Here is a 12,381-nt window from a genome sequence, read left to right as displayed (position 1 = left end):
ATACCATGAGAAGTATTTCTATAGCACAGGAGGGAACAGAAGCACAAATTCAAACACACAGCCCCAACCTATTTTACCCAACACCCCAGAAATATTCTTCAGAGAAGCCTGGGGGCAAAGAATCCAAGGGGCTTTGATTATTTTTCAAAACCCAAAATAAAATATATCAAAAGATATGAGATAACAATGTCTCTAAGACTGAAATCTGACTGCACTCTTCATCACCAAACTTCAAATTTATCCATGGTTAGCAGATGCTCAACCTGAACTCAGTTAAAGCTTTTTGAGAATTCTATCTGAAAAGTTCAGAGTTACAAATTATTTGAGCTGGGACATCATAGAAATATATGCAAACAAAAACACAGCTGACAGTTCTTCATATGTAATCTGAGCAATCAACCCTGCATAACAAACTTTTAAAACTTACCATATTACAATAGCATGAAGAACCTTAGTGGTCATGGCACCAATCCTGCCTGAATTCATGAAGCTCTCAGGCACATGGTATGATTCTAGGCATGTCCTTCACAGGCACAAGAGTTGATGTGATGAGCCTGGTGGATCCCTTCCAACTCAGTACATTCTACTTTATTATTTTAATGTTACCTTTTTAACCCATTAGAGAAACTGGACTGTATTTTCTAACATACTCTCCAAGCCAGAGCACTTAGTCGACAGAACGATACAGCCATACAACTTTCTGCAGTTTGATACAAAACTGTACAAGGCATGTAACCAGCAACTGCTGTTTGCTGATGCATATGTGAACTAGATATCTTGGGAAATAAAAAGGCAAGGTGAATGCATTTTGTTATACGAAAGGATTCCCTTTAAAAAATATTCTCAGCTGATATTGGGCCAGTCTTTTTGCCTCCAATAGTCCAAAAAGCTATTGTGAATAAACTAACCACATACACAAGGCATTGCTTGTTACTGCTTCTTTTACAAAAATTCATTGCAATGAATATTCCAATTTTTTTCTACATTCAGTGTTTTCTACAATAACTAAAATTTATTTCAAGCTCAGAAGAATGAGCCTAATGACAGATCATTTAAATATCTGTTTTTTCTTCACTTGACATTTTAAATCTGAGACCTTTCCCCCTGTTCACACTATGTTCTGGTGGACAGTTTCACAGGCTCTCAATGCTGCAGTGCTTTCCAAAACTTAAACTTCGTATCAAGCATTGCATACTTAGTGCACAATGTGCTTCAAAGTCAAGGCCATAAAATATTACACATTCTGAACACCAATATGCCTTGCAATAAGGAAGAGTGACGAAAAGAGAAGCTAGCGCTACCCCCAAAAGATGGTCCAGCAAAATTCAAACTCTGAGGCTGTCAACTGCCGTGCAGCAGCACACTGAAGGCGCAGGTATTGCCCTCGCACTCGGGTGAGTAAGGAAGTGTGTGGAAAACACCCTCCGCCGTTTTCACCACGCTCCACTCTGCAGGGCAGATCCCGAGCGAGCATCCCCGCAGATGAAGGTAAGACACCCTCACCCCAGACCAAGTGAAGTGTGGCCCCGGCAACTCGTGCGGCAGCCCGTCCCCGTCCCCCTCCCGCGACCCACGCCGGCAAGTTTGGTGCGGAGACCGTCCTCGGGCCTAAGCCTGCCATCACATCGTCCAGCGGCCGCCAAAGCCGGGGACCCGTGATGGCCCAGCTCCGAGGGCTCCCCACCTGCCGATATAGACGGAGTTGCGTGGGCCAGAGGAGCTGGGCCCCACCGGCCCCACTCCCAGCGAGAGGAACCCCAGCAGCCGAGACCGTTAGCATTGAGAGACACCAGCAACCGACACCCCCTTCTCCCCCCCCGACTGTTACCCCTGAGCGGCCCCCGGGGCCTCACCTCATCTGCGGGCGGCAGGGGGGCGATCAGGAGCCGCCAGTTCCATCAGCGGCAGCGAACGTATTTCGAAAGATCCGCCATTTTCAGTCCGTCACTGCCGCCCCCCGGGCCCCGCCCCGCCCTCCCCCCCCCGCACCTGCCCCCGTCGCGCTGCCCGGCCGCGCCGCCCCGCCCCGTCTCGCCTCCGCGCTGCCTGCGGGGCGCCTCCCCCCAGCTGCCTGCAGCCAAACCCCGACTGCTCCCAGACCGGCACCAAAGCGGGGGACGACGGCGGGTCTCGCACAGACCCTTGGGGTTCGAGGAGGAAGCCTCGCCGCCGGCCTCCCCCGCGTCGTTTTAACCCCACCGCTCCCATGCAGCCTTGGGCTCAGCTGAGCTTGCGAGTGACGGCGGTGAGACCCATTCAGCGGTCACCAGTCGCGGCAGAGGAGCTGATCGGTCCGGCTATCACCACAAGCCCAAGGAGGTCGGCGGGGCCGCCCGGGAGCCCGCCCAGCCGCGGGGAGCGCGCCCAGCGGGGCCGGGCCTGTGCCTTCCCACAGGGATGCGGCTGTCAGCACTCTGCCCCTCCCTCCTGTGCTCTGCTTCTCCCTCTCCACCGGCGGGACCATACCAACACCCCCTTCTTCGTCCTCCTGCCGTCGTTTCCCAGCCTCTCGCACTCACCAGGCGGGCGAGCGCTCTTCCTCCTCCGCGGCTCCTCGTCCGCCTCTCGCCGCCGCCGGCCCCCTCCTCTCCGCTACAGCGCCCGGCGGCGGCGGGCGCGCCCGCGACGAAACCGCCGTGTTTGTTCAAAATCACGCGCCCCGCGCCATTCCCCCGCTACATCCCATAATACTGTGCCGCCCTGGTAACGGCCGGCGCAGCGTCCCGCGCGCACCGCCCCGCGCTTCCGGGCCCGCCCCACTACGTCGCACTGCCCGTTTCCGAGGGCTCACGCGCCCCTTCAGGCGATCGCAACTTCGCCCCGCGTTGAGGCTGCCAACACGCGCGCACACCCCCCCACACGCGTTTCTATACGTATGGAGACATATATATGAATATATATATATATATATACGTGACGCCCTAAAGTCCTGGCGGACGTGTGTGCTGCACGCGCCCTAGCTTTATCCCCGCGCCCCGGCTCCGCTCGTGCGGACGCCCCCTGCCACGTGATCTCTCGGCGCTGCAGCCTCTCTAGCCTGCCAGCGGCGGGGCTCTATGGTAGGAGGAGGTCTGCGGCACGGTACGAGGACGGCAGCGGGGCGGCGAAGATGGCGGCCGCGGTGAGGCAGGACCTGGCGCAGCTGATGAACTCCAGTGGTTCTCACAAGGACTTGGCGGGCAAGTGAGTATCGGCTCCGGCCTCCCCATTGTGGGGCGTGGCGGGTGAGCGGCCGTCGGGGTAGGATGGGGGTGGAGGGAGGCTGCCGGGCCTTGGGGCGGGCGAGACAGCTCTTGCCGAACGGCCGCATTTCTTTAAATAAAAAGAAGAAAGATTTCTTATGATTCAGTAATTTTAAATTAGTTTTTAGTTTCTGGCAACGGCCGGGTCTGCGCTGGGGGTGTTGAGGCGAGCGGAGTTCCGGCGCGAGGCCCGAGCCCCGTACCCGGAGCTCCCCCGTCTCTGCCCGTCCTCCCTCTGAGTTCGTTCCCTTCCCGTCTGCTGCGTCAAGTTGGTGGCTGGGTGAACTTATTTCCTTCGACTGCTGTAGATATGTCAGTAACCTCGTTATCATTATTCGTTGTTTTTATTAGGTGGGTATTTTAGATGGCATACCTTGGGGTTTGGGCAGTGCAGTGTTACATGGATTGTCTGTCTCCCGAGGGTTCAGTGCACCTATCGATCAGGCAAATAGAGTTCTTAAACTCTCAGACCAGTTGCTTATTTTCTAGATGCACTGCTTCACTTCTGAGAGTTTTGTGGAAACACGTAGAAATGTTCCCCTCAGAATGTGTCTTCAGTGTGAATGTAGCACTGCATCAGTATTGTGTGAGCTTATGGCCCAGGCAAACCTTATTTAGCTCCATGGAACATGAAAACTAGAAATGCTATTTATAATAGCATATATATAATAATTTAGAATTATAATAATTTAAATAATGGAATAATAATTTAATGATGCATAGTCTGTGCCTATGTTCATGTCAGCTAGCTATAACATATCGTTTACTTCCCACTCCAAACACTTTCTCATTCTCATTGATTTTGAACATTTGACAAGCTTTATTAATCATAATCCATGAGTGACATAGTTTTCATTAGTTTTTCTGTGCACTGTCCTAGGGATGTGTTTGTTTTTATTTTAACCTTCAGAATGGCACATATATTCCCAGCTAACAAAATTATGAGCTATGTTATCTTAGAATCTAGTGATGGGATTCGAGAAGACAGATACCAATTCCAGGTGAGTATTCCTGATGTTTGAACACAGACATTTTGGAAAATTGCCACCTTACAAGTACAGAAAATATAAGTAGGCCTGTGGCATAGAAAATAAACAAGGGAAACAGAACTTGTTAGTAAAAAAATGTGCCCTCTGAGTGATTTTTAAAAGAATTATTATTTTTCTTTAAATCTGTGTACAGATATCGTCAGATACTGGAAAAAGCCATTCAGCTGCTGGATGTAGAACAACTTGAAGCTTTGAAAGCTTTTGTAGAAGCAAGTAAGTCCATTTAGTATAATAAGTTGCACACTGAGTGAAGCCCAGAGTCTGTGAGATTGTGTATTTGCTAGCTCGATGTGCAGCTATTTATATGCATGTTATTTTTGTCCAATTGGAACTCAGACAAATACAAGAGCAACCATCATCACTACATTCAGAAGTTAAGGGACAACAGACTTGTTAGATGTGTAAGTTACTATAACTTCCTCACCTGTCAGTGTGACAGTGTTGGAAGGTGGAAACATGAAATAATTTCTCTGAATGCTAAAATTGCTACTGGATGCCAAGCACTATTTAAACTAGCAACCCCTTTTATTCCCCTGTCTCAAGTTAGTTTGAAAAATTGCCAAGAAGTTAGGAGGGGGTTAGTGTTGCACTGGGGATTTGGTTTGTGAATACCTCTATAGATTAGACATGTTTTAACAATTTCAAGTTGAGAGTAAACTGACTGAGATTTATCTTAAGATTTACTTTGTCCAAGATGTTTCAGCAACTGAGAACAGTGATTCAGAATGAAACATCTCACTAAACTATATATCATAGTGAGAAATTCTTTACTGTAATCTGTCAGAATTCTGGTGATGTCTAGTGTAAACTGTTTCAGAGAGAAAAAAGTTCACCTTTTAAAAACAAAGAAAAAACCTTCAGATAAACACAGACTTTAAAACTTGGCATATTAAAATTTAGTATAAAAGCACATGGCTACTTACAGTGAAGGCACTGACAAATATTGCATCTGTCTTGTGTTTTTCTTCCATGTATCTTCAAACCAGTGGTGAATGAGAATGTCAGTCTAGTAATCTCACGTCAGCTACTGACAGATTTCTGTACCCATCTTCCAAGTCTTCCTGACAGCACGGCCAAAGAAATTTATCATTTCACCTTGGAAAAGATACAGCCTAGAGTTATTTCATTTGAAGAGCAGGTGAGAGATCAGTGCAAGTGGTTTTTGGTTTGTGGGCTTGGCTTTGGGGTTTCTTCCCTTATCTGATGACTTCATTGTCTTTTAAAAAAGCTGTTCAAAACAGATATTCCTGCCTAGAGTCTGCTTTTCCATTCCTGTACATCTAAAACCTAAGCTAAATGCAGAGAATATATCACCTTACAAAGAATATGGACTTTGTCTCCTCATCAGACTTTGTCTATTGAACTGGAAGAGGGGAAATTTAGGTTTCAGGTATTAGGAAGAAATTCTTTAATGAGTGAGTGCTGAGACACTGGAACAGGGTGCCCAGTGATTTTGTGGATGCCCTGTCCTTGGAAGTGTTGAAGGCCAGGTTGGATGAGAATCCTGTTCTATTGGGAGGTGTCCCTGCCCATGCATGGGAGTTGGAATTGGATTATCTTTAAGGTCCCTTCCAACTCAAACCATTCTATGATTCTGTGGTGGTCAGGATTCTCAGTATATAATTCCTCTGCTATGAGAAAATGGCTTCTTTCAATGAAGCAATACTTCAGGTATTATTGAAACACATCCTGGTACTCATTGTATTGCATTTTACTCAGCCAATGGAGCAGGCAGGTGATACAGCGAGAGAAGTAGCTTTGACCAGTAGCTTTTGTTTCAAAATAAATATCTTTGTGTATGTATGCATGTGTGTATTTTAGTCATAATCATTTTACCAGCAAAACGTGTGTTCTTGAAATCCCACTAGTTAACTAGTGGATACGCTGCAGTTTTATTTTTCAGTACTATTCTTGGTTTTCTTGTGTATTTACCATCATCTGAGAGTTCTTAGAGAAAGTGTTTATATTAGAAGCCTTTAGGACCTAGTATTTAAGAAGAAAAGCAATGCAGATTCTGCCATGATTTGTATTTTTTTCTCTTGATCTTTTGTCTTTTTAAGCAGCTTTTATTCTGTCCTACCTGAACATGCTTGCCTTTATGTTTTATGGTTATGCATGTATTAAATTGAAGACATCAAATTATTTTTTTCACTATACTTCTGCTTGTGAAACCCAGATTCTATGCACTGATATTTTGCCTTCTGACAGCTGCTCTACAAATTAGAATTTTTTACATAAATATCTAATTGGAGTTCACCTCATATCTCACAGACCATTCAATTTTTTGAGCATTTGCTATTGATTTTATTATCGGTTAGGTCGCCTCAATCAGGCAACATCTTGCATCAATCTATGAGAAAGAAGAAGATTGGAGAAATGCAGCACAAGTATTGGTGGGGATCCCTTTGGAAACAGGGCAAAAGTAAGTACTGTGCCAGACACAGTCCTGTGTTGTTCAGTGTACTTGATCCCATTATACTTAACTAGACCAGTGATTGAGAGTCTTGGGGTTGTCTGTTTTCCCAGACTTTCAGTAGCTTGTGCTAGAACTGCTACCAGATGACAAAACAATGTTGTCTGTACATTAAACAGTTTAGTGGGTCAAAAACAAGACCAGAAGTTTTTCACTGTTTTATTAGTCTTGTTGGCAAACAGCCTTTTTGGTAGTATTTGACAAAAGTGCTTCTAAAGTTATTGAAACGTTCTTGAAAGGTGGCAGTTCTTCTGCATGTTTGCCTTTACAGTTCAGAATTAAGACCTGGTTTGAAATTGGATGCTAACGAATAAGTTGAGGTTTTGTGTGGGCTTTAGCTTGTGGTTTTGTAATTTAAGTCTAGAACCCTTGCTGTTACTTTGTTCTTTCTGTCTTCTTTCTCTGTTTGCATGTAGAAGGAATTGATGTAGGTTTTGCCTGCTTAGCAACTCTCTGTTCCTCTGCACGTTTGGTTCTTAAGTGGCTCACCACTTACGACAAATTTACAATTCACTAAAACCAGATTATTAGAGTGTACATTTGTTTTGGTGGACAACATTATTCCTACTGGTGTTTGTATGATCCAGTTCTATATTGGCATTCATCTCAAATTTCCTTACCCTGAATGGAGATTGCTAATTTTTGTGTTAGGGAAGAAGAAAGCAGGATAAAGTGCTTAGGAATCTGTAATACATGTTTAGAACAGAGAAGAGCAAGTGTAGTTGTGGAGCAGCACTGAGAACTTGCTTTTCTGTTTTTCTACAGACAATACAATGTAGATTATAAACTGGAGACATACCTGAAAATTGCCAGGCTGTATCTGGAGGATGATGACCCAGTTCAAGCAGAAGCTTATATTAATCGAGCTTCCCTGCTTCAGAATGAATCAACTAACGAACAGCTGCAAATCCATTATAAGGTTGTCTAACTTGCTTTATTGTTTTCTGTTTCTAAAAGAAAATCATTCCACAATGAGATGTTTTTATGCAATATGACTAAAACTTTCATAATAAGAGACAAAGGGAGAAGTTTGGGGAGTTTGAGAGACACATCTTAGCAATAAATTAAACTAGTCATTCCTTATGATTTGGAGGGCTGTAAAGGGTCCTTAATTGCCATCTTTACTTATTGAAGATAAAAGTTAGGCTTTAAAAAGTCTGAAGTATTGTGGAAAATATATTGTGATGGAAAATATTGTGGTGAAGGAATACCTTCACCTTTGCCTGTAAATGTAAGAGGGGGGGAAAACATCATGTCCAGTATTAGGGACAACAGAAGCCCCATGACCAACAGTAATTAAATAGTAAGTGCCATCCATAAAAGTAGCTTTAAATCTCAAGTAGTAAAGTAACTTCTGACCTTTCTCTTTATTTGGGGATGTACTGTGTACATAGTCCATATGCTAGGTTTTCAAACCATTTCAATAACTGAGATGAGAAGTGGTACCTAGTGCCATTCAAGTGTGGTAGTGTTTAACATTGTACAATGCAAAGCAGATGTGCCATGAGCTGTAGTTCAAGGTGTGGGAGTTTGTTGGTTTTCTCTTTTCTTTTTTTCTCCCCCCATGCTGTTTTAGGATCTGGAAATATTTTCTGTAAGCATTAGAAAAGCACAAAGGAAGATGAGAAGAGATATCAGATGCTGTTACAGTGCTGAAAGACAAAAGCAAACACTTTAAACATATAAATTGCTACCTAAGTGCTAGCTGTCAATGTCAGTAGCGAAAGGGAATCGTATATAAGTACATCAGCTGTACAACTTCTTATTTACATTGTTTCTGCCATTCAGACATTTGAAATGGTTAATACATGAATAGTTCTGGGAAGTGCACTTTGAATTGCTTTCTATACTTCAGCATAGCAAGGGCTTTAGCAAGTCAAGATCTTTGTTTGAAGTCACAAATTTCCCTAGGATGCAATAGAGCAATATTTAGGGGAACAGTCATTTCATAATGGGATAATTTATACACACCTGTATTATGCAGCCACCCTTGTTAGTTTTCTTTTTCTGAGATGTACTTACTTTTTAGGTTTGCTACGCTCGAGTTCTTGATTACAGAAGAAAGTTCATTGAGGCTGCCCAGAGATACAACGAGCTCTCCTATAAGAGTATAGTCCATGAAACTGAGAGACTGGAGGCATTGAAGCATGCTTTACATTGTACTATTTTGGCATCAGCAGGTAAAATACACATTCTATTTTGTATAAAAGGTATTTCATATTCACTGAAGCAAATCAGCTTGTGCATTACTTGTGGAGAGGGATTTTGTCTTTAAGATGTGGTGAGGAATCCAAAATTGTGAAGACAGTGTCAAAATTACCTTCTGCCATACTATTAACTCAGGGTTGGACTACTTTTGTGTCTTTGGTGGCTTCTTGGCTAATGATGCAAGAGATAAGGAATGAGAAACAGTGTTTTGGAGCTGAGAACAGAGTTCCTTCTTTGGTAGAGCATTTTATTGTTAATTTGCATGTATTGAGAAAAAAAGATAACTTTCTGGGTTTCATCTCTTAAGTATTCAAAGCCTTGGTGATCATTTTTAAGGATTCTTACTGGCTCTCATAGGACAACAGCGTTCTCGCATGCTTGCTACACTCTTCAAGGATGAGAGATGCCAACAGCTTGCAGCCTATGGGATTTTGGAAAAAATGTATCTTGACAGAATTATCCGTGGAAATCAACTGCAGGAGTTTGCAGCTATGCTAATGCCTCACCAGAAAGCTACTACAGCTGATGGTACGTATTTTCTCTGAAGCCTCATAATGCTTGGTATTCTTCCACAGGAGTTAGGTTTGCTAGTGCAGTCTAGAAATGTGATGGAAAATAATTTATATTGTTTATATTATCATTATTTTAAAACTATTCACCAGCATGTTGTCCTCATGAGTTTATTATAATAGTTTACTAATAAACTTCTGGTTAATAATAAACTTCTGATTAATATTTTGAAATAGTTTTCTAGAAGGTAACATGTAAAAATTTTGTTTTTCTGTCCATACACAGCCCTCTTCACCAACAGCCTCCCTGTATTTCTAACCTTGCCTCATATTTTTAGTCTCTCATCCTGTTTGTAACAGTGCTTTAGAACTTAGAGACTAAAAACTGTAATTGCAGAAATTAAAGGTACTTACTAAGAATAAACTGCAGTCTTTTCATTGAGTCAGCTTGTTTATAATCCTGTACTGTCTGTCCATATAAGTTAAAAAATGCAGGTTAATTGGTATTTAATGATGTACTTATCTTATTCCAGTGGTTAAGGGGTAAATGAGTTAAATTGTTAAATCAAGAAGATTTGTCTTAGAAATCAGATGGGAGTTTATTGGTGTACAGACACAGTAAGGTTAATTGTACCCTAAAGAGCTGTAATGAGTAATAAAAAGGTGGTGGTCTTTCTGTTTGGCAAGCTAGGAATGGATCACAGGAGATCAGACTGCCAATTCACATGTTGAGTGTTGTAGCAAAACCTAGGGCTCCACTTGATTATTCTAGAAATGAAATAAAAGTGTTTAAGCTACCTGTCTTAAATTAAATCAATCACATGCCATCCATTTCTTTTTGTTCACTTTCTGCTGTGTAGCGTAACACTGATGCAACGTGGATGCATCTTGACTTTCTGCACACACTTGGGAAAAAAAGTATTTTCCATCTGCTGTGCTACATAAACCAAGCATTTCAATGTTATAGTAATTGTTTATTATTTTTTTCTCATCTAACCCCTAAGGTTCCAGTATCCTGGACAGAGCTGTTATTGAACACAATTTACTATCTGCAAGCAAACTTTACAACAACATTACTTTTGAAGAGCTTGGAGCATTACTAGAGATTCCTGCAGCTAAGGTGTCAGTTTTCTACATCTTTTGTAAAAACAAGGAGCACCAGAGATGTGAGAAAATAGCTGTAATAATCATGGGAAATTTTTGTCAATATTAGGAAATAATTGAATAATCCATATTATATGGAAGGTTAAGTATCTTGCATATCCTATGAGAAGGAGTGGTGCGAGATGTGGAATAAGCAATAGTGAAGTTAGATGCCACTGATGGTACATGTAATGATTTTACAGTGTTGTCCATAGGTTCCCACCCTGCAATGTTTGGACATGTTGAAAAGCCTGTAAAGACTGTTAAGTCTTAATAATTATTAACTTCTTTCAGAAGTTAAATACCTTTCAGAAGCTAAAATCTTTTTGTTTTCATTATTCCAGGCAGAAAAGATAGCTTCTCAGATGATAACTGAAGGTCGCATGAATGGATTCATTGATCAAATTGATGGAATTGTTCATTTTGAGAGTAAGTTTGACCACAGTAATTTTATTTCATCAGCACCATTCAGACAGCTTTTTGAGTTGCTGCCTTATAGAATAAGGAAATTAAGTTTCTTACTATCTTGCTGTGACCAGGAGGTGGCAATTTGCCATAATTGAGAACCACACTTGATCCACTCTCCCTACTATGCACTCACCCACAGGACAGTGTGAATTTATTCCATCAGTCTCCTAGTAGGAACAAGGTCACTTTTCAGTGCAGGAGTTAGGCTCGTAACAGATAGACAGAAGCATTGTAGCTCTGGAATAAAGAAATTAGTGTGATGTAGTTCAAGGAAGACTTCCTCTGCAAGAGAGTGAGGGCAGTGGCAGAAGAAGGTTAGCAGTTAAAAAGGCAAGGGAATTGCTAAAACTTACTTTGTTTTGTATGGGTTGGAATTTTTTTTTTCCTTGCTTTTTTTCAGCTCGTGAAGCTTTGCCAACGTGGGACAAGCAGATTCAGTCACTGTGTTTCCAGGTTAACAACTTGCTGGAGAAGATAAGTCAGACAGCCCCAGAATGGACAGCACAGGCAATGGAAGCCCAAATGGCTCAGTGACCGTGCACCCTTTGTCTGAATGGAGGCAGTAAACTGCCTGCTGTGCTGGAAGAAGGGAACTGAGTAGGATTGTGAACCAAATGAATAACCCACCTTCATTTCCCCACCTTCTACTTTTACAGTCTTAGAACACAATTAGGTGTTAGAACACACAGTTTGGTGTGATAGTCCACTGGTTTTCTGAGCATAGAATGATGCTGTTGCTTCTTCTGCATTGCACTCTGCTGTCATGAAAGCTATGGTTTCCACATAGAAAAAGCTGCAATGTCTGCAGCAAGCTTTGGTTTAGATATATTTAATTTTATTTTTTTTTACCACTGTATTGCTATCACTTTGTAGCCCATTATTTCTTATGATGCTTGTCCTGATGTGAAAATGTAAGTGACATTTTCTTTTAGTTGTAATTATTCTAATAAAGGCTGGAATGAGCCACTGGGTTTAAGTGTTGCAGAAACCTGTTTTGTTTTTTTTTAAAGCAGTAACTTGGAATAAGTTGTTGTTTTGGAATTGTTAGTTCTAGCCCTTGCAAATGTTAAATATATACTTGGGGTTTTTCTTCTGTTTATAAAACACAAGTCTGAAATCTTAAGTGAAGAAAACACAGACCTTTCTTCTGCATTGGTGCAGCAGGGCACATTTACCTATGCTGAGAGATGGGGTGAAGAACAATGTTCCCAAGAGAGCTTGTTGCAATGATACTTAAAGTGATGAGAACATAGCACATGTCAAGAAGGTAAGCCAAACATGCTCTTTGT

General features: G+C 42.3%; 2 protein-coding genes across 6 annotated transcripts in view; one reads left to right on the top strand and one right to left on the bottom strand.

Annotated features, from left to right (window-relative positions):
- LIN54 (lin-54 DREAM MuvB core complex component) overlaps window positions 1-2,584 on the bottom strand; it is a 40,492-nt gene extending 37,908 nt beyond the window's left edge. For 3 of the 4 annotated variants that reach the window (XM_030450365.1, XM_030450367.1, XM_030450368.1), the window contains exon 1: window positions 1,854-1,936. The gene's annotated coding sequence lies outside the window, so the exon portion shown is untranslated. Of the gene's footprint in view, window positions 1-1,853; window positions 1,937-2,519 lie in introns of those variants that run through there. The other variant, XM_030450366.1, reaches the window with a different exon arrangement.
- Window positions 2,571-12,073, top strand: COPS4 (COP9 signalosome subunit 4). 2 transcript variants are annotated; one of them, XM_030450369.1, is made up of 10 exons: window positions 2,571-3,183; window positions 4,425-4,504; window positions 5,278-5,429; window positions 6,610-6,713; window positions 7,530-7,683; window positions 8,794-8,944; window positions 9,330-9,500; window positions 10,486-10,601; window positions 10,969-11,053; window positions 11,493-12,073. In XM_030450369.1, exons 1-10 carry the CDS (start codon window positions 3,110-3,112, stop codon window positions 11,624-11,626), a joined length of 1,221 nt encoding a protein of 406 aa, XP_030306229.1. In that variant the 5' UTR covers window positions 2,571-3,109; the 3' UTR covers window positions 11,627-12,073. The 2 variants fall into 2 exon arrangements, with proteins under 2 accessions (XP_030306229.1, XP_030306230.1); XM_030450370.1 differs by lacking the exon at window positions 2,571-3,183 and adding an exon at window positions 3,363-3,593.
- Window positions 12,074-12,381: the final 308 nt, after the last annotated feature.

Source organism: Calypte anna, chromosome 4B, assembly GCF_003957555.1.
Source record: "Calypte anna isolate BGI_N300 chromosome 4B, bCalAnn1_v1.p, whole genome shotgun sequence".
Classification (NCBI taxonomy): domain Eukaryota; kingdom Metazoa; phylum Chordata; class Aves; order Apodiformes; family Trochilidae; genus Calypte; species Calypte anna.
This window is presented reverse-complemented; position numbering and strand designations above follow the sequence as displayed.